Below are 22,809 nucleotides of genomic sequence, written 5' to 3'. Positions count from 1 at the left end.
TTCAGCACAGTGCCTGGAATACAGTAAATACCAATAAAAGGTAGCCATCATTATTATTAATAAACTGGTTTTCTTCCTCCAAACCATGTTTCCTCTGCCTCATCCAACCTGTCTGGCATTTTTCTTGTTATTACCTGATAAAGGAGGCAGTCCCTTTCCTGGCACTTTTTCTTATCTTCAGTGGTCACTCTCCACCTGTCTTTTTCTAAAGCATGCAAAGGTCTAGTGGGTATAACTGTGTGTCCTAGTGAAAATGATATACTTTTGCCTGACATACGAGTTCCTGGTACGGGTCACTCCAAGGATGACTGACTATACCATATTAGAGAAGACTCAAGGACTAAATACAGAGGGTCTCTGCTGGGCTCCTAATGTGGATAGGATGTCCCTGAAATTCTGACATCACCTAAAGTAGTGTAACTGGGCCACTGAGTTTTCCACTATACTCTACTTCCTTTCCTGTATCTTCTTTGGAAGAAACAGGTTCCAGAGAGCTGGGTCCTTAAATGGGGAACTGGGCCAGGCGCGGTGGCTCACGCCTGTAATCCCAGCACCTTGGGAGGCCGAGGTGGGCAGATCACAAGGTCAGGAATTTGAGAAAAGCCCAGCCAACATAGTGAAACCCTGTCTCTACTAAAAATATACAAAAAATTAGCCGGGCGAGGTACAGGCACCTGTAATCCCAGCTACTCGGGAGGCTAGGGCAGGAAAATCACTTGAACCCAAGAGGCGGAGGTTGCAGTGAGCTGAGATTGTGTCAGTGCACTCTAGCAGGGCAACAGTGTGAGACTCCGTCTCAAAAGAGAGAGAAAAATAGGGGGGGAACTGAGAATGGCATCACATGCAGATTCAAAAGGCCATTAATTACTGGTAAATTGCAAATGCATGCAATTAAATGTGGCCCTGCAGTTATGTCCTTCATGGGAAGTAGCTTATCATCTCCTTCTTTAGCTCAAACCCAAGAAGCAATCAAAAAAGGAAATGAAGAGACTCAAACAACAGGGAAAATAACTAGTAAGGAGAATGAAGTCCTGTTAAAGATTCTATTTTACTTTAACCAACAGAACAACCTATCCTCTCTCGCTTGGACTCAGTTAACATCTTTTGAGCATTACATTGAAGCATGTGCTACACACTTAATGTTCTGTCCTTTTCTCATCATCACTACCTTGGGTAGATGATGATTCATACTAAGACTGATTCTGAGGAGTATGGAGGAGCCTGCTGATGAAATGGGTCTTCTAACACAACAATCTTCCCTGCCCACCCCAACTCCCCAGTGTATAAAGCAGTTAGGTGGGGAAGTGATTTCCCCAAGCTCTCACTAGCATGTGGCATAGCTGGAATCTGAAACCAAGTCTTCTAACATTGAGCCCAGCATTTGTGCCACCACTCCTCAGAGGTGACTCTCAAGGTCATGCCAATGGGAAGGTGCACAGAGGGTACTGGCCTGACCCAACCAGGGTCCTCTAACGGCACCATACCCACTGCACATTCTATTTACATCAGCATATGAGGAGAGGGCATCTGGTCACAATAAACATAAATCCAGACTTCTAGTCATGAAGGATTAACAGGGAGCAAGTTTATCCTCCTACTATAAACAGAAAACTGGATAAAACATATGAAACAGCTATTTTCGGACACTGAGAACAATAAAGGCAGAACTGAGGTTTCTGGAAGGAAGAAAACAAACAAGGTCCTGCTTTCACCCTGACTTTCTGCTTAGGTTCCAAGCAGAGCATGAGAGCCTCAAAGGGTTAAGGAGACAGGAAGTCAGGGTGGCTGGAAGGCATGGGACAGGGCTCTGGAGAAGAGGAAGCTCTAGAATAGCTTATCAGGCAACACAGGAGATAAAATGAAATAATGAAAATGCCCAATTAAACCAAAGAATACAGAAAGAGGAAAAAAATGCAAAGAGGACAAATAGAAAACAAATGATCATTTGGACAAAACAAAAACCCATTTTATATATAAAGACACAGACATATTAAAAGTAAAAGGATGGAAAAAGATGTACATACCACACAATACCATGAAAACTGGACTGGCTATAAAAATGTCAGGTATAGCAGATTTCAGGACAAAGGATATTACCAAGGACAAAGAGGGACACTTCATAATGCTAAAAGAGTCACTCCATTAAGAAAGTGTTAGTCCAAAATGTATGCAGAAATTCAAATTACATGAAACAAATCCCTACGTAACTAAAAGGAGAAAAAGAAAAATGCACAATTAGAGTCACAGAAACTTCCACTGCACTCTCTCAGTAAGCGATAGAACCACCAGAGAAAATCAAGTTGTTCTATATAAGACTTGAACACTATCAACCAATTTGGCCTGACACAGTACACTCCACTCACAATAGAACATACATACTTTCCAAGTGCATGTGGTACATTCACCCAAACTGATTATATGATAAGCCATAAAATAAGTAATGGTGTATTTTAAAAGGATTAAAATCAGGCAGGATATAATCTCTGATCACAACAGAATTAAATGAAAAATAAACAACAGAAAAGTTTCTGGGAAAAATAGTTGGAAATTAAATTACATACTACTAATAAACTTGTATAAGTGAAAGGGTAAATCACAAGAACTGAATGAAAATAAAAGCACAACACATCAGAGTATGTGGAATGCAGCTGAAAATAGGGCTTACATGGAGATTTATGATTTTTTTTTTTTCTTCAAAGAGACAGGGTCACATTCTGTTGCCCAGGCTAAAATGCAGTGGTACGATCACAGCTCACTTTAACCTTGAACTCTTGGGCTCAAATAATACTCCCATCTCAGCCTCCCAAGTAGCTGGGACTACAGGCATGCGTCACCATGCTCAGCTATTTTTCAAAATTTTTTTGTAGAGACGAAGTCTTGCTATATTGCCCAGGCTGGTCTCAAACTCTTGGGCTCAAGCAATCTTCCTGCTTTGGCCTCCAAAGTGCTAGGATTACAGGAATGAGGCATTGTGCCTGGCTGAGATTAATAACTTTAAATGCTTATTTTAGAAAAGACGGTCCAGAGTTATTCAAGTTTCCTCTTTAAGAAGCCAGAAAAAGAGCCAATGAAACCCAAAGAATGTAAAAGCAGAAATCAATGAAACAGGACAACAGAGAAAACTCAATAAAACCAAAAGTTGGCTTTTTTTCTTTTTGAGACAACGTTTCACTCTGTCACCCAGGCTGAGTGCAGTGGCATTATCTTGGTTTACTGCAGCCCTTGCCTCCTGGGTTCAAGTGATCCTCTCACCTAAGCCTTCTATGTAGCTGAGAATATAGGCATGTGACACCACAGCCAGCTAATTTTTGCCATGTTGCCCAGGCTAAAGTTGGCTTTTGAAAAGATCGAAACAATTGATACACTTCTAGCTAGGCTGGTTATGTCAAAGTGGGAAAAAGAAATGACGTACATCAGGAATGAAAATTAAACATCTCTACAGATCTTACAAACATTAAAAGAGTAAGGAAATACAACCTTATATCAACAGACTTAAGACGAAATGGATAAATTACTTGAAAGACACAAATTATAAAAACAGACACACAAAAAATTAGAAAATTTGCATAGCTCCATATCTAGAAAGAGAAAGAATTCACAATTAATTTCCTGCAAAGAAAATTTCAGGTCTGCATGACTTCACTAGGGAACTAAAGATTTAATTAAAGAACAATCATACATAAAGTCCTCAAGAAAACAGGAGGGAACACTTCTCACTTCATTTTATGAGGCCAGCATTCCCCAATGACAAAACCAGACAAAAATATTAAAGAAAACTCCAAATATTTCTTATGAACATATAAATATTTAATAAAAATTAAAATCTTTAATAAAAAATAGAAACCCCAACTGGAGTTTATCCTAGGAATACAAGGTTGGTTTACATTGAAAAGTGAATTTATTTCACTATATAAACAGAATTAAGGAGAAGTACCAAATGATTATCTCAACAGACACAGGAAAAACATTTGACAAAATTCAACAACCATTCATGACAAAAACTCAGCAAACAGGAACAGAGGAGAATTTATTTCTTCAACCTACTCTATGAAAAACCTACAGCTAATGTCTGGAACCAGACATTGATGTCCACTCTCACCATTCAGCATCGTTCTGAAGATGCTAGTCAGTGCAGTGAGACAAGCAAAAGAGAGGCAGATAAATATGAAAGGAAGAAAAACTGTATTCAGAGATGATATGATTGTATATGTGGAAAATCCCAAAAAATATGTTTAAAAGTTGCCAGACTAACAAATGAGTTTTTACAAGGTCACAGGATACAAGGTCACAACACAAAAACCAATTGCATCTCTAGAGACTAGCAATACACAACTGGAAAATGAAATTTAAAAAACAATACCACTTTACAATAGATTAAAACGTGCATGTCTTGTAAATTGAACACTAAAAAACATTGCTGCTGAGAGAAACTGAAAAAGACCTTAATAAATGAAAATTTTAACATGTTCTGGACTGAAAGCCTCAATTGTTGTTCAGATGTCAATTCTCCCCAAACTGCTTTACAGATTCCATGAACCTCACTCAAAAGCCAGACGCTTTTATTTCTAGAAGTTGACAAGCTGATTCTAACACTGATACAGAAATGCAAAGAACAACAAAGTCGGAGAACTCACATGAACTGATTTTAAGATTTATTATAAAGCTACAGTAAGCAAGACAGTGTGGTATTGACTTAAGGATAGACACACAAACAGATGGAGCAGACAGAATCAAGAAGTGAACCTGCGGCCGGGCGCGGTGGCTCAAGCCTGTAATCCCAGCACTTTGGGAGGCCGAGACGGGCGGATCACGAGGTCAGGAGATCGAGACCATCCTGGCTAACATGGTGAAACCCCGTCTCTACTAAAAAATACAAAAAACTAGCCGGGCGACATGGCGGGCGCCTGTAGTCCCAGCTGCTTGGGAGGCTGAGGCAGGAGAATGGCGTAAACCCAGGAGGCGGAGCTTGCAATGAGCTGAGACCCGGCCACTGCACTCCAGCCTGGGCGGCAGAGCGAGACTCCGTCTCAAAAAAAAAAAAAAAAAAAAAAAAAAAAAAAAGAAGTGAACCTGCAAATTTAGGGTCAATTGATTTTTAATAAAGGGGCCAAGTTAACTCAATGGGGCAAGTTCAGCAATTTGCAAAATACCACAGAACTAATAAGCAGCCATGCCAGAGTTCACATCCTGCTGGACAGCCGGTGGGCTCACCAGCCAGTTTCCTTCACTCCCACATCTGTCTCAACACAGAGGAGTGACCCTGCTAGAGGGGACTCGGACATGGTCCTATCTATCAGCTCTGCAGGGACCTTCCATAGGTTCCCCTCATCCTTTCAGCACCAGTGTCAGGTCCAGTCATGACTGGGGTCACCTAGGAATTAAGTGGCTGACATGGAATTTCTCCACAGCTGCTGTGTGAAGAACAGCAAAAGTGATAGGTGATGAATAACAAAAGTGATGTATAATTAACCGAAAATACAAGAGGGTTCTGGAAATTTTAAAGCCTCACACCAGAGCTTTTCTCTGAGATGCAGGAAGGAAAGAGCTCAAAGGAATGAAGTTCTTTCAAAAACCTAAGTCCCTAAAGTAAAAATATAATGAAAGGGCCCCACAATCCTCCCTTCAGTGAGGAAGAATCCGGCTGATTTTCAGTGACGATTCACAAGAAACTATAGAGAGAAGTCTAACTTGGGAAGGGAAAGTGAGTGTGGGAAAGGTGTGTCTCTGCAGCATTTTAGATGACTGCAGGATGGGCCCTGGTGTGGCGCTCCTGAGCCCTGCTGCCTGCGTAGGAGGGTGAGCTCTGGTGTCAGGCCTTCAATTTGAGGGCCTGGCCAGTAGCTGGGTGATCTGTGTGGGTTATTTAACCTCTTTTTGCTTCAGTTTCCTCATCAGTAAAACGGGGATCATAATTATATCCCTTCTACAACATGGGCTACTCTGAGGATTTGATAATATACTGAAAGCACTTAGAACAGTGCCTAGCACTTGGTAAGTGCTCAAGAAATGTTAGCTCTTCTGTCACAATCCCTGGTCCTCATGTTTTTGATATGGTTATGACATCGATTCATAGCTCCTTGTCCCATATGTACTGTGGAAACAAGGTGGCACTGTAAAAAACAAAAACAAAAACAAAAACAAAAACAAAACAAAAGCCTGGACATTCCAGTTCCATGGGCCTGGCTCTGCTTTTTCCTGGGTGCCTTCAACTGAATCTCAAGTTTTATAGCTGCTAAAAAAAAAATCCTCATCCATAAATGGAACTTACATTACTGTTCTCCCAAGGCTGAGGTAAGGGTGAGAGAGATCAAAGTTTAGTAAAATGTTTATCATAGTGCCTGGCACCACAAATCATCAGTAAATGGGAGCTAATATTATAATTCTTATTATTTTGCACTCCTAATTATCAGGAATGAAACCTAGTTCCCTGACTACTGTGTCAGGATAAGATGACTTGAAAAAGGGTTTATGTTGTTTAGGGGCAGGTTTTAAGAACATAAGTAGTCTATGATTCACTAGTGGGTGTCACTGTTAATACTGGGCCTGTTAGACTGGAAAAAGGAACAGCTCAAACTAAAAATCTACCTGGAATTTTGGCCTAAGCTGCCTCTTAATTTCATTGTAGGACACACAGGCTCCTGTTCAAGACCTGTATTTTTTTTTTCTTTTCCTTTCTTTTCTCCTTTCTGCATGACCCACAGCTGCTATGAGGGCTGTGTTAGGTGCACACCTCTGGCCCTGCCTCAGTAGTCCCTGCTCCATGTACACCTGCCTCCCTCCACTCACTAGGCAGAAATACCCAAACAGGGAGAGAATGACCCATATAGTGTTTCTACAAAGAGGAACAGAGATATGCTGGGAACTTGCACCGTAAGGAGGAAACTCAACCCTGATAAGCAGACTGTGCTAAGCCAAAAAGCCGTCAAAAGAGCTCAGGTTCTGGTCATTGAGGGCTAATGACTTGAAACATTCTCCCTGCAAAAACTGCAAAGAGGAGCCTTCCCTGTTAAATTCAGTTATTTGTAGATGACAAGCAGACAAGCAGAGGGAGCTAACACTGCCTGTGCCTGATTTTTTTTATGATGCTTTCATATACATCTAATTATGTAATTCTCTTTATACCCTGTGACATAGCTATTATTCTACCACCCTTCATTTTACAGGGTGTCCAAGGTGAGCCGAAAGTAGAGTAGCTGGCATTAGTATCCAGGTCTATCCTACATTTTCTGAACTGATAGATACTGTGGGCTCTATCTCACCTGTTAACCACTTTGAGAATCTGATGAAACCACAATCTTTCTACCTAGGAGAACTAAACAAAAGCACAGCCTTTCAAGGAAACGCATGAGTACGCAAAATGTTCGTACGCTTCTGGTGGATGTCAAGGACATCCTGAAATTCATGGACCCTATTTCAGTGCATATAATGTAAGACCCCCGTAAAAATCCTCAACAGCCTGAGCCCATTCCTGGAACTTTAGGAAACCAACGAGCAGAAAGGTAATCCTAGGAGCCTGGCAGGGAAATCTAAAGGGGTGGCAAACTGTAGTCCAAGGGTCAAATCCAGCCTGTCACCTATTTTTGTAAATAAAGCTTTTAATTGCAACACAGACATGCTCATTCATTTGCATATCATCTATGTCTGCTTTTGCTAAGTAGCAGCAATGGAGACTATAGGGCCACAAGCCTCAAACACTTATTATCCATCCCTTTACAGAAAATGTTTGCCAACTTCTGACCTAAACCACGATCGAGAGATTATACCATTTCTTCTAAGGTTAGTTTGTAGTACAGAAAATAGAAAAGGGTTTCTGCCAGAAAAGACATCATTCCAAAATTGTTAAAATTAGGAGAAGCAAAGAAAAATGAAACATCTGTCAACAGAAACTCCTGATAAAACTGCAAGTTGCTGAGGTACTGAGCTGCATTCCAACTGGCAATGCCTTTTCAACAGGCACGAAATATGTAGGATAACAAAATCTCTTGTCTGAGGGGGAGGTTAAGGTAATTATGATGATCAAATGCTCCTGCCAATTATAGTAATGTAAGAATTAACCACAAAGTCTGTTAATCAAATGATGTTTGGGAAAGGAGCTCAAGGATTATGTGCACAATGAGAAAAGAAGGTGGTAAGGAGAGCTTTGTGAGACAACAGATAATTCCTGAAGGAAAGGAGGGAAGTGACACTGACAAGCAAGTTGTATCACAAGAGGGAAACTTTACAGGTGGCTAGAATAAGGTACACCAAAATTCCAGGATCTCTTGAGGGGAAAAGTCAAGTGTCTCAGTGCAGTCTTTCCCTTCAGACCCGTTGGACTTACGTTATCCAGGTCCTTCCGTAGTGCAATCTTGCTGGTCACCAGCTCATGGGCTAAGTCATCATTTTCCTGTTCCAATCTCATGTTAGCTTCTTGTAGACGCCTATTCTCCCGCTGAAAAGTAGAAAGAAATCAGTTACAGACACATAAAAATCAGATGGAAATGTCATTTCTCTGGGCTAAACCTCAAAATAAATTTCTAAGTCCTATGGAAACAATAAGATAAATGGCTGGACCTGATGTGTTTCCAAATCAACAATTACTTATTTTCTAGCTCCATAAAGAAATACTTATCTGATTCAAGTGACCTTGTCAAGCAGCTACTATTTACTAACTGTGATGAAAAGCCACTGAACTATAACAAACCAGGCAGCTGGTTTGAAGCAAAAACAGATCTTGCTTGCTAATTTGCAAACTCAAACTAAAACTTGAACCTACAGAGGAACTGAATTTTAAAAAGGACTCAATGAAGTTAGTTACAGGCACAATCATAGGAAATGAAAGCCTGGGAGCTCCTCACACGTAGGCCATAAGCAAACAAACCTCAAATCGCTCGATGGGGTCTTCTTGCTGGGCCTGCTGTTCCCTCATGGTGTGATACTCTTTCTCGTATTTTTTCAACTTCTTTTGACTAATCTGTAAGATAAATCATAGGGTAAATTAAGAAGTATTAGAAAGTAGTGGGTGCTTCAGTGCCTGCACTGAAGACAAAGACTTCTGGTGGCCTGGGCAATCTCAATCATTATGGACGTGGTATTTCCTATGTTTTTGGAGGGAAATCATCTGAGTAGGGTATAAGCCCAGGACCCCAAATTCTCAATGTGTTTCGAGTTCTGCTGGAGATGTCTGGTTCCTAAGGCTTTAACTGACAGTATTAGAATGAACACCCTACAGATGGCTCCTCCTACAAGTTCTAGGTTCTATTTGTCTCTAATAATAATAATGCCACCACTTTATTTAACATATACGAGTGCTGCTGCTAAATCCTTTAAATCTGTGACCTCACAACACCTCTACAAAGTGTGCTATTCTCATCCTCATCTTATAGGCAAGTTAACTGAGGTATAAGGAGGTTGGTTATGTAACTTGACCAAAGTCACACAATAAGGGACTGGGAGATCTGGGATTTGAGCCCTGGCAGTTGGACTCCATCCGAAGTCCTCACTATCCTAGCACCTCTCTATCCCTTCCCTTTCCTCTCTGCTACCTCCTTCCGTGCTGCTTTCAAATAGACAATTATCTGTACCCTTAAAAATACAGCTCTGCTGACTACTCTGCTTAGATGCCCTCTCACCCCATCAGATTATTGTTCTCTTTCTCTCAAGCCTTTTCTTACAAACCATTGCAAACCACAGGCCTAGATCTTCATCTCCGTTGCTTCAAGACCTGCCCCTCCTTAATGTAAGTCAGGCCTTTGCTCTGATTTCTCTATGAAATAACCCTGTTGAAGGTCACCAGTGGTGTCTTTTTACTCTGTCCAGTGGTCTTACATCTCCCCAACTAAACTTCAAAACTCCCTTTCATGCTTTAACATGACCAATCTACTCTGCTTTCTTCTAGAAAATCTTTTCTCCCTTTATTCTCTTGGCTTTCCTTCTACGTAACAGGCTTTCCCCTCCTTACTAGTTGGTGCTGTCTCCTTCTTCAAGCTAAATTATAACCAAGGGCAACACACCTTCAAGATGTAACTGCCTTTTTTTTTTCCTCTTTGAGACAGGGTCTCTATCACCCAAGCTGGAGTGCAGTGGTGTGATCTCAGCTCACTGCAGCCTTGACATCCTGTGGTAAGTTGATCCTCCCGCCCCAGCCTCCCAAGGAGCTGGGACTACAGGCACACAACACCACACCTGGCTGATTTTTACTTTTTTCTAGCAGTGGAGCTTTGCTATGTTGCCCAGGCTGGGTGGTGACTATCTTTCCTTCCTTTGAACAGCTAGCCAATCCCTATGACATTTTAAAAAATTATATGTTCAAAAATTATGAGATATAATAGAAAAGTGATTTAAAAAAACACAGATGTGTGTAGTTTAAAGACTGATTATGGCTGGGTGCAGTGGCTCACACCTGTAATCTCAGCCATTTGGGAGGCCAAGGCAGAAGGATCACTTGAGGCTAGGAGTTTGAGACCAGCCTGGACAACACAGCAAGACTGTCTCTACAAAAAAATACAAAAATTGGCCAGGTATGGTGGCATGTGCCTGTAGTCCCGGCTACTCAGGAGGCTGAGGTGGGAGGATCCCTGGAGCCCATGAGGTTGAGAATGGAGTGAGCCAAGACTGCACCACTGTGTCCCATCTGGGTGACAGAGTGAGATCCCATCTAAATATATATATATATTTTAAAAGAATGATTATAAAACTAATGGTCATCCCTTCCTGAAGCTTTAGTAATCAGCACTAAAGTGCTGACTTGGAAATCTGCCTGTTAGTTCCCAGGTCCAGGTAACTAGGACTCTCAGATCTACTCCACTTCAAATTTCTTATTTTATAGATGAAGAAATAAGACCTAGAAAGGGGAAGGGATAGGCCCACGTTTGCTGTGTGTTGGCGTGTCTCCAGACGCTCTCAGTGGGAGAGTGTGTTCCTCTCCCACTGACTGTGGACACCTCCCCTAGTCAGGCTGTTTGCAGGTCTGCCTCAATCAGAGCTCTATTCCTGGAGTCTGGGTGTTGCCCAAGGTTAGGCAGCCAGGAAGACAGCATTCTGCTCCAGCTGACCTCTATAGAAAGATGCTCACTCAACACCTGGGGTAAGGCCACAAACGGACATCTTTTTTTTTTTTTTTTTTTTTTTTTGAGGCGGAGTCTCGCTCTGTCGCCCGGACTAGAGTGCAGTGGCCAGATCTCAGCTCACTGCAAGCTCCGCCTCCCAGTTTTACGCCATTCTCCTGCCTCAGCCTCCCGAGTAGCTGGGACTACAGGCGCCCGCCACCTCGCCTGGCTAGTTTTTTTTGTATTTTTAGTAGAGACGGGGTTTCACCGTGTTAGCCAGGATGGTCTCGATCTCCTGACCTCGTGATCCGCCCGTCTCGGCCTCCCAAAGTGCTGGGATTACAGGCTTGAGTCACCGCGCCCGGCCACGGACATCTTTAAGCTGAGATCTTCTGCAGTTTAGGGCCAATGCTAGGGTAAACTTCTGCTGTGTACCTAAGTGACTCACAAAGAAAGCATCTAAGTAAAATGTCTATGCAATCAATAAGTGTATAGACAATCCTAAAAGATCAATAGTAGTGGAACAGAAAATAAATGAGGCTGTGAACAGCAAACACTTCATCCCAGTGCTTTTGCATTCTGAGTAAATGGGAGGAAGGGCGGTGGTTATGAGGCTCCCATGGCACTATATTTAAAAAAACGAATTGACACCAAATCCTGTAAAACATTTTCACACATCTTCAAGATTCTTCAATTTTTCATTCTCTTGCTGGATAAGGAAGAATTAACATTTTTCCCCATAGATATATGTTTTAATAGGCTAACTACAGAACAATGTCTTCTATTTTTCATTAACCCTTATTATAGCTGCCTCACCCTCACAGTAATAGGGTTGATTCTCTCTCAGTATCATATGTAACAAGGGTGTGTGATAAGTACCTGGTAAATAATAGAACCTTTACACGGACCAACATCTCATTTGCTTCTTACATTCTCATGATAGGACATGCGTGTTTCTTTTCATTTTTCCTATGTCTTCCAAGTTTTCTGCATTGAGTATGAATTATTTTTATAATTAGGAAAAACAGAAATGTTGTTTAAGTATCATTTTAATAATTATCCAGGGTTTCTCTAAGAGTTCTGTTTGTTTCTCTAGCTGACGGTCTTCATTTACTTCTGAATCAGTCCTCAGGGGTCACCTCTCAGGAATGGGTGTACACAAAGCTCTGCTGTCTTCACAGACTTTGCTGGTCCAGGGTCCTGACTTCTTCACCAGCTCAGTCTTTTCCCAGTCTTCACTCTCACCTCTTCTCAGTCTCTCTTTTTCTCCCTCCCACCCTTCCTCTCTCCCTTAAACACTCACCACAAGCACAAAATCAATAAAAACACCAAAGCTTCTCATGGGTTGACGGCTGATGCTGACTTTTGCAGCATGGGTCAACTAGTTTAGGCTGCCTTTGAGGCACCAACTCCAAGAAAAAGACTGATGCCTGAAACCCGAACGGGGAACCAAAAGGTGCCAGCAGCAGCAGAAGCATTTTAAGCCTCCTTTTGAGGCCATACCTGGGAGAGGCCAGCACCTCTTGGCCTGCCTATGACATTATGAATGTCTTCTCCAGGCCAGAACTGTCTCTCACTCATCGTTGTCCCCTGTTCATGCATAGCGAGTACCCAGAAATGCTTGCTAAATTACTCAGAAAGTACTCTCTTTTCCTTGCATTGACTTTTCTTCTGAATGGAAATGGCAACCAAAGTGGGCGTGCAATGCAAGCATGTTCCTTCTGCCTAGACAACCTCACACCTGGCTCACTCTTATTCACTTTTGGGATTACAGTTCCAACACCCCTTCTTTAGCAAACCCTTCCCTCATACTCTCGTCCTGTCAGGCCAGGTCTTTCAGTTATATAACTCTTCTCATAGCATCAAGTCAATTCCTCCATGGCAGCAATCCAAGCTCACAATTACTTATATTTCTACTTAATTGTCTGTCTTCCCACCAGGAGAAAGGCCATATATGTTATCCTTACTACTGTATCTCCAGTGCTCAATGCTTGGAAAGTAACCGGGACTCATAATAACAGGATGTTAAACAAATCAAAGCCAAAGGCTTTCTTTTTACCTTAATAAAGATGCAGTAGGGACATTTATTTAACCAGTAGTTGAGCACTACCATGTGCAATGGCATTAGCAATACAAAGATATATATAGGTGCTAACGCACAAACTCCATGAGGGCAGGAAGTCCTATTCACTGTGAAATTCCTAATGCGTTTCACACAGTAAGCATGAAAATACTTAATGAACAGAGATTCAGAAGTCCAAGATTCATTTTCTCTCTCTCTTACTTTTAACTTTTAATTGAATTTAGGAAGCAAGGGAAGCTATGGATTTAGACTCAGAGCTCTGAATCATACCCGCTGTTCACTGATTCCTATCAGAAGGCTTTGGAAATCACAGCTTCACACAGAGGTATTTTTGCCCTCAAAGAAAATTAAATTTGAAATTCAATCCTTGTTCTGTTTAAATATACTTTGTGGGGGGAAAAGAAGCCTAACAAATACTTAAGGCTGGGTTTGTTGGTAAAACCAACCTTATACCCCACTATATTAGCACCGGGGTTCTTAACACCATTAGAAATAGCACTACTTGAAAGTCTCTTGAGAGCATGGTTCCTCTCTAATAAAGAGTGCACAGAAGCCAACTTCCCCTCTCCCTCCACAATCAAACATTCTACATACCATTTCAGAGGGCTCATGGAACCCCTGAGGCCTGTGCATTGTCCCATATTAAGAAACCTTAAATTAGAGAGAAGGTACAGACTTGATACTTGCCAGTTTGTTATTTTGATAGAAGCACAAATTCAGTCGAAAACATCTCTCCTTTGGTCACTCACTTGTCATTAATCTGTCACAGGAACTGGATAATGTGCTGTCTTAAAATCTATGCCACTTGCCCTGGGGAAGCTGGTCTCTGATCAGCCCCTGGAATAGACAGTGACGGCAAGGGCCACACACATGGAGAAAGAGTGAGAGTGGATGCTCACCTGAGCAGGCGTGACATGGTACAACCTGCCCACTAAGAGCTCGGGCTGTGCAGGTGGAACGGACCAAGGCTGGAGTCCTGGTTCTGCCAATAACTTACTGTGTGACCAATGGCAAGCTGCCTAATCTTAAGCCTCTATTTCCTCATCTGTAAAAATCCTAACAGCCCTTATGAAGACTACTGTTATGAAGATCAAAAAACAAAATACATATAAAGTCCTCAGAAAAGTTCCTAGCACACAGTGGAGTATTTTCAATAAATTTTAGCTACTATTTGTCATTATTACCTGGCATGCTGTCCTGAATCAAGGGACACAGCTACCCCTCTGAACATGTGCTGCAAACAAAGAGCCATTTTAAACAAAGTCAATTTAATATAGGAAAGCATGAAACAGGCTATCATTGGAAGTGGAGCTGCTTTCCAAGCTTGGCTTAAAAAAGTGTTGCAAAAATCAGAAACCGTGCTGAGCTGGAGTCATAGGGAGTCCAGTGAGGTGGGAGGTTGAACATTAGTAGCTCTGCATGGCAAGAGAGAAGCACGTTGTTGGGTGAGTGGGTGGACAGTATGGGGCAAGAGTCTGGTACATTAAGGAGATCCTGACTCCAAAGTCTTCATTGCTTCATGTGGTACGACTATCAGAAAGCTAAATAAAAAATCTGACACAAGTCTATCTTCCTGTTTAACGCTCAGGACAGGGACTGATTTTTCAGTTATTGATTAAAAAGAACCTGAGATTTACTCAGGACTTTCAAGATAACAAGATGTCTACAAATCTACTATTTTATTTACTTCTCAAAACAACTTATGGAGATGAGCAGAGCAGGGATTATCTCCCTCATTTTACTGATGAGGAAGTAAGACCTAGATCGATCGATCTCTCTCTCTCTCTCTCTCTCTACCTATCTCTATCTATCTATCTATCTATCTATCTATCTATCTATCTATCTATCTGTCTAGATAGGTCTAGGTCTTACTTCCTCATTATAGATTATATAGCAGGTGATACTTATCATACCATAGATGGATCACATCAAACCATATCATAGATAGGTGACTTGTCCAAAGTCAAGCACCCAGGGTTCAGTGGCAGTGCCAGCATAAGAATGCAAGTCTGGGGTGATTCCTGTTTCTTATTTATCTCTGTGGCCTGCTCAGTGCTGAACACTCAAGAAAATCTGTAAGTGTTTGTTGACTTGAACTGACTTAAGGAAAGTACTCTGGATGCCTGGGCAAAGGTCAAAGCAGGGCAGGCCAGAAGAACACTGGTATTTGAGGGATGGAAGCAGCAGCCACTTTCAAGGCATCATCTTATTCTCTCACAACCCTGCGATGTTAACCTACCCTGGGGTCACATAGCAGAAGCAGAGCCAGGATAAAAGTCAAGGTCTGTGGGTCTCGAAGGCCTGCATTCTTCACCAATGGAAATAAACATTCTATTTAATTTCTGAGCCTTTTAATTTAATTTGTCCAAACAGTTTAACTCCTTCAAAGATCACTAAGTAGAATTAGATATTCTGGTTCTACCACCATAGTGTTTTTCTAAAATGGAAGAAGCAAATTAGTAGCAGAGAACACAAACAGATAAGGACTAAGGGAGACCAGCTTATTAAAATAAGAAGGCAGTGCCCATCACTACCCTTGCAACAACTGGCAAAATTTAGGGTTTATTACAGAGAAAGAGAGCACCCATTCAGAAGTTTCCTCATAAAATCTGATTCTAAAAGGTAGGAATAAGCAAAGAAATAAAACTAGAGTCTGGTCTAGTTATAAGAAAAGCTGAACTTTGTGTAGTGTATAGAGAATTAAATTTCAACTCCGACATAGAGATAGAGGTACCCATCATTACATTACTAAAATCACCAAAAAGGGATAACACACAAATGGCTCCTGTCCCATTCATTCAATCCGCCATTTACAGTAAAGCGGAATGCCCATAAGAATTGACTTCAGAGTCTGAAACTCTTGGGATCTAATCTCAACTCCATTAGTTACTAACTTTATATCCTTTGAGAGTCTACATCAATTCTCTACGTCTCAGTATGCACATCCCTAAAAGGCCCTCATATGGTCACTGTGAGGATTACTTCACTATATGAGAGCACTGTGTACAATTCTGTGAATCCATCAACAAAGACTAATGAAGTCGCAGCCCTCAGACAGCTTAAATCTAATATATACTAACTACACAAATAATCTGAACAGAGAATGAAGTTCAAATTAGTGTTGTTTTTAAGCTCTGGAATAAAAATATCCCCCAAGGGAAAATACTCCTGAATGCTGAAGAGTTTTCTGTTTCTCCAAATAGCAAATGGTTAAGCATTATATTAATTTGGAGACACTGCTATTTAGTTTTTGTACTAGTATCTTTTCTTACAAGTAGTTTGAAGTCTGGCACATTCATGTGATGTTTAAAATGACACATTCAGGCCGGGCGCAGTGGCTCAAGCCTGTAATCCCAGCACTTTGGGAGGCCGAGATGGGTGGATCACGAGGTCAGGAGATCGAGACCATCCTGGCTAATACGGTGAAACCCCGTCTCTACTAAAAAATACAAAAAACTAGCCGGGCGAGGTGGCGGGCGCCTGTAGTCCCAGCTACTCGGGAGGCTGAGACAGGAGAATGGCCTGAACCCGGGAGGCGGAGCTTGCAGTGAGCTGAGAGCCGGCCACTGCACTCCAGCCTGGGCGGCAGAGCAAGACTCCGTCTCAAAAATAAAATAAAATAAAATAAAATAAAATGACACATTCAAATGAAGCAATGGTTCAGCAATTCCATTTCATCTTAGGCAGGATTCTACGGCAAAATGGTCAAGTCTTCAGGTTTGATCTAGGAGACTGACTGGGCCATCTCTTAGAGCATGATTGTTGTGTCTTCTAAACTAGCCTCATATATCTCACTTGTTCTCAAAAATGCCTATACAGATATGAAGAGTTTCCCTCGCGTATTTCTTGAATCAAAAATTTAAAAGACCTTTCAATATTCCCCTCTAAAGACTATGCGAGGTACAGTTGTATGAAAGGGCTGTGGAGCTCCCAGGACCATAAATGATCTTCTAGAATAATCTATTTAGAATAGAATGCCTTTTAGATCCTCTATCAGAAGTGGAACAATTTTTCTATCTCAGGTCACTGACCCATAAAGGGGGAGAGGTCAATGGATAGCTAAATGAGTTTTGAGGTACACTGTTAAATTTTAGATTAGCAGCAGGGGATCTAAACTCCTCAAGAAATAAATTAAACATTTCAGTCCCATAATAAGTTCACTTTAAGGGGAAAGAGGGAGAATAGGAGAAGTAAAAGGCCTGAAAAAAAGACAGAAGTAGAGAGAGGCAAGTAAGGACAGAGACAGAAAAAGCTTTATAAAGAAAAACAAAATCCCAAGGGCACGGAGAAGAATATAGACATTTTTGAGCAACATACCCATCTTGTGGCCATTTCAGATACTGCCACACCAAATTTAATTATTGAACCTTTGCAATGGTAAGAGGCAGTGGAATGGGTTGGAAAGCATTGGGAACACAGAGTCAGAGGCCCGAGTTCCACTAGGGTGCTCTGTCACTATACAGCTGGTACGACTTGGGTAAGTCACTTCATGTGCCTTACTGTATCTCACAGGGTACTGTGAGGAAGAAATAAGATGCTTTTAAGAACTATATCAATACTACAAATTACAACAATATCATAATATTAAAACACAACAATGGCCAGTGCAGTGGCGCACACCTATAATCCCAGCACTCTGGGAGGGAGAGCTGGGTCGATCACTTGGGTCCAGGAGTTCGAGACCAGCCTGGGCAACACAGCGAGACCTTGTCTCTACACAAAACAAAACAAAACAAAACAGCCGGGAGATGGTGGTGCATGCCCGTACTTGCAGCTACTTGGAAGGGTGACGTGGGAGGATTGTTTGAGTCTGGGAGGTCGAGGCTGCAGTGAGCCATGATTGTGCAGCTACATTCCAGCAGGGGTGACAGAGCAAGACCCTTCTCAAAAGACCAAAAATCACAACAATGACAACAAAAGTAGCTATCTGTTTCCTAGACTGGCATGTGAGGCAAAGTATTTCCAATTCTCACCTTAATTAGGAAGTACAGTTAACCCTTGAACAACACGAGTTAGGGGCACTGACGCCCTGTGCAGTTGAAAATCCACGTGTAACTTCTGACTCTCCCAAAATTTACTTACTAATGGCTTACTATTGACCAGAAGGCATACTGATAACATAAAGTCAATTAATACATATTTTGTATGTTACAGGTATTATATACTGAATTCTTACAATATAATAAGCTAGAGAAAATATTAAGAAAATTGTAAGGAAGAGAAAATACATTTACTATTCACTAAGTGGAAGTGGATTATCATAAAGGTCTTCATCCTGGTTGTCATCATGATGTGTAGGCTGAGAAGGAGGAAGAGAGGTTGGTCTTTCTGTCTCAAAGGTAGCAGAGGCAGAAGTGGAGGAGGCAGAGGTAGAAGGGGAGACAGGAGGCATAGTTGGTGTAACTTTTATTGAAAAAAATCCACATATAAGTGGACCCATGCAGTTCATACCATGTTGCTCAAAGGTCAACTGTACAACTGAGTAAACCAAGCCACAATTTACAAACATTTAAAAAATCATGGAAAGGATTTCAGTGAGTTGCGAAGCAAAAGTTACCTTTGTAAATTCCACACGAAAAACTTCAAAAGCTTGTTTCTAAACAAGCTTTTGGAACCACATATCATGAACCACCTTTTCAATGTCTACTGGTCTCAAACCACAGATGATCATGTGCACTCATACCTCACGCAAGCCACAGAATGCAGGGCTCATGATGCACTTGCCGATGATGACTTTTCCTAATTTTGAACTGGCAAGTTACCACTGAATTACCGCTTTGCCAATAACAGGTTCAACTATTATGTGTATCTCTCTTAATATTTTTTGGTATTAAGTATAACTGCCAGAAGACAACCAATCATCACTAACTAAACCATACATACCATATCTCACCTTCTGGCAGAAAAATCCCATTCTCTCATGTTCTGGTCAATCTCTACACTTTTCAGGCTGTAAGCCAATTTCAGGAAAAACTACTGTCTCACCTGAAATCACGTGCAAATAGGGAGAAACATCCAAAGTGTACCCCAAACATGCAAAGTTCTCCGGGGCTAGAAGGAATTATATATCTAAGCACAAAATATATGTGCTGTGCAGACACACTAAAGGCAGCCTTGTCAGACTTGTCTCATTGAAGGCATAGGCAAGAAAAAACAAGACATTAGATTCCTCCTACCTGGACTTTCCCCACCTTTCCATATATGGAAATAAAGGATCCATATATCATTAAAGTGTTTCAAGCTAATGGACATCAAAAAGGTAAGACTTCTGGCTAGAAACTATTAAGCTTTGCCCAAATCCATGTTAACTCTTCTTTGTAAAACACATGGTAGAAACTCAATAGTGTATTTATTCATTCACTTATTCAACCAATATTTATAAGCCAGATCCTGTTCTTGGTACTGTGGATTCAGCAGTAAACCAAAGAGATTGTCTCTTCTGCTGCACAGCCTCCATTCCAGTAGGGGAAAATAAGATAGGGTAAGGAGGTAATGGCATAAAAGGTTGGGGGAGCTGCTACTTTAGATACTGCAATTTGAGAAGGTGTGGATATATGAGCTGAAGACTGGATGAGGGGACAGTGAAGCCATGCAGACATTCAGGAGAACATTACAAGCAGAGAGACTGACCAGTGCAAAGGTCTAAGAACAGCAAGGAGGCCAGGGTATCTGATTTGGAAGGAGAAGGGGGAAATGTAGTAGGAGACAGAATCAGAGTTTAAGGAAAAACTCTAAAATCCAATGAATCTTTATGTATAAAACCGTTCACATCACAACAAAAATTAAAGTAAGAGTGGCGGGCTGGGTGTGGTGGCTCACGCCTGTTATCCCAGCACTCTGGGAGGCTGAGGCGGGTGTATCACTTGAGGTCAGGAGTTTGAGACCAGCCTGGCCAACATGGCAAAATACTGTGTCTACTAAAAATACAAAAAAGTAGCTGGGCATGGTGGCATGCCTGTAATCTCAGTTACTTGGGAGGCTGAAACAGGAGAATTACTTGAACCTGGGAGGCAGAGGTTGCAGTGAGCTGAGACTGTGCCACTGCATTCCAGCCTGGGTGACAGAGCGAGACCCTGTCTCAAAACAAACAAACAAACAAGAAAAACGAGGGGCACAGTTAAATAAACTGTGGCACAGTGAGACAAATTCAAGCAGAGGAATTATATAACCATTTACAACTGATTATTTACACACAGGATCAGTGAGGAAAATCCGTGTAATTGCATGAAACAGGAAGAAAAGTGATACTGACTGTATGAATTCAATTATTTAAAAATGCATAAAAAACATTTGGAAAAAAAAGGAGCAAAATTGAATGCGGGATGCCTCTGGGTGGTGGAAACGTGAAAGGAGACATGCGATAGAGAAGAGCCAGGTAGGAAGCCACTATGGAAACAGGAAAGGATGATGATGGTTAGATTAGGATGTTAATAATGAAGGTGGTAGTGATCAGAGTCAGGATATATTCTGACAACAGGCAGAGACATGGAGTGTGAGAAAGAAAGGAGTCAAGAGGACAGCAAGGTTTTTGGCCTGAGCAACCAGGTACCCCTAATTGAGATTGGGATACTGAGAAAGGAGTAGATTTTGGAGGCAAAGAAATCATCAGCAAAAAAGAGGCAGCATCCTCTTGTGTGCTGAACCAGGCTGAGATGGGAAGAGTGACTCAAAGAATCTCAGAACTCATTTGGTTCTATGCTTTGTGCAAACCTATTCTCTTTGAAAATATTACTGCAAAAATGTTTGTTATCTACTTAACAATCAGGGAGGAAATAATTATAGTCATAGCCATCACTTCTTGAACCCGTACTAACTACCAGGCACTATGTTAAACACTGTACATATGATATTGTAGCTAATCCCCACATATAAAAGCATTTAACCATAGTACCAAGCACATGGTAAACTATCATTAAGTGTTAGCCGTAATACCTACGAATTATGTAACATTTTAAGTGGAATGTAAACTTTGATGATTATTTTAATTACCAGAAGTTCTATTTCCTTTTTTTTTTTCTAATCCACTATTCATATTATGATTTCTACTGTTTCTCTGGCTAATAGGTAGAGTTTTTATATTCCTCCTTTAACAGACAGGGGAGCCATTCAGAGGTCCTAACTTTATGCAAAGGCCTCACTTTTCAGCTACCTCCTAAAGGCCCCAAATCATATCCACTATGTCTGTGTGAGCATTAAACCCCTAATAGCTACACATAGTTCCATACTCCCCTGAGAGTAGTTGAGCTACTTTGTTTTAAATACCTGTGCATTTCTATTTCAAGTTCTTCCAGGCATTTAAACATGTCTTGGGGTGTATTTTATTTAGCCTCTCTACGTGTTAAAAAAAAAAAGGGTAATCTGAGTTAGCTCAGTCTGACACATAACCAGAATGAGAAGTAAAATATTATTTTACAGAAGCAGCAACTGAACCCTAAATAAGTGAGCCCAGGGAGGTTGAGGCTACAGTGAGCTGTGACTGCACCACTGCACTTCAGCCTGGGTAACAAGAGTGAGACCCTGTCTCAAAAAAAAGCCCCACAGAAAATCAATACAATACAATACAATACAATACAATACAATACAATACAATACAATGTTATGATAACACGAACACAAGACCCTGTATCTTTTTACTTTAAAAAAATTGTGCAAATCACAAATGCCATTTGAAGTGATAAAACTGAGTTTTCTTCATGTATCATTAGCTTCGTTTTAGGGAATTTCTGACCAGAACAAATTGTTGAAAGTTAAGGCCAGGCTTGGTGGCTCACTTCTGTAATTCCAGCACTTTGGGGAGGCCAATGTGGGAGGATCACTTGAGCCTAGGAGTTTGAGACTAGCCTGGACAATATAGTGAGAACCCAAATCTACAAAAAAAAAAAAAGTTAAAAATCAGCTGGGTGTAGTGGCGCATACCTGTAGTCCCAGCTACTCAGGAGGATGAGTTGGGAGGACTGCTTGAGCCTGGGAGGTTGAGGCTGCAATGAGTTATGATTGCGCCACTGCACTCTAGCCTTGTCTCAAACCAACACAGCAGAAGAAATCATGAGACCTGAATTCTGCCACTAACTAGGTGTACAACTAGGGAACTACAACCTCTTTTTGTTTTGTCTTCAAAACAGGGATATTAATACTCTTCCCACAGTTTGGGGGTTGGGGGAGACAATGAGATTTCATTCATAGGATTATAATATATAGGAAAGTATTTTGGGGAAAAAAGGTTAAGAGTCATATAATACAGAAGAAAACATCACTAATATTTATATATTATAAATGTTAACATTAATATTATGTATGTATTATAAGTGTTATAAATATAATACATAATTATGTATTATAAATGTTTGATCAGGAACAGTGAGACACTAAGTGGAAAACAGAATCTTAACTAACGCAAAATTATTTTACCTTCATGTTGCAGGCTAATTCCATTAGTTTTTTTGCATTTTCTTCTGAGCGGTATCTCTTAGGAAGCTGAACCCTAAAGAACTTCAAGGCACCTTCAAAGTCTGTCAACAGCAGGTCATCTTTCGAAGTCTTGAAGTAAGAAAATACAAACATATATAGAAAAAATGTGTTGCCATAAGGATGCACAAGAAGTTTTTTATATTCCCAGCACTTCTCAGCACTTTTACAATCCCCAGAAGATACTTCTTAGCTTCTGTCAGAGCCACCTGCATACATCCACTGTTAGGGGTA

General features: G+C 41.1%; 1 protein-coding gene across 5 annotated transcripts in view; it reads right to left on the bottom strand.

Annotated features, from left to right (window-relative positions):
• RABGAP1 (RAB GTPase activating protein 1) overlaps positions 1-22,809 on the bottom strand; it is a 166,622-nt gene that overhangs the window by 5,800 nt on the left and 138,013 nt on the right. For all 5 annotated transcript variants that reach the window (XM_033190393.1, XM_033190403.1, XM_033190410.1 and 2 more), the window contains 3 exons: positions 22,519-22,647; positions 8,861-8,953; positions 8,321-8,431 (listed from right to left, as the gene is read on the bottom strand). In XM_033190393.1, coding sequence (XP_033046284.1) covers positions 8,321-8,431; positions 8,861-8,953; positions 22,519-22,647 — 333 coding nt within the window. The remainder of the gene's footprint in view (positions 1-8,320; positions 8,432-8,860; positions 8,954-22,518; positions 22,648-22,809) is intronic.

This window comes from Trachypithecus francoisi, unplaced genomic scaffold, assembly GCF_009764315.1.
Source record: "Trachypithecus francoisi isolate TF-2019V2 unplaced genomic scaffold, Tfra_2.0 Contig01585, whole genome shotgun sequence".
In the NCBI taxonomy this organism is placed as follows: domain Eukaryota; kingdom Metazoa; phylum Chordata; class Mammalia; order Primates; family Cercopithecidae; genus Trachypithecus; species Trachypithecus francoisi.
Note: the sequence above shows the minus strand (reverse complement) of the source record. Positions and strands in the feature narration are given on the sequence as shown.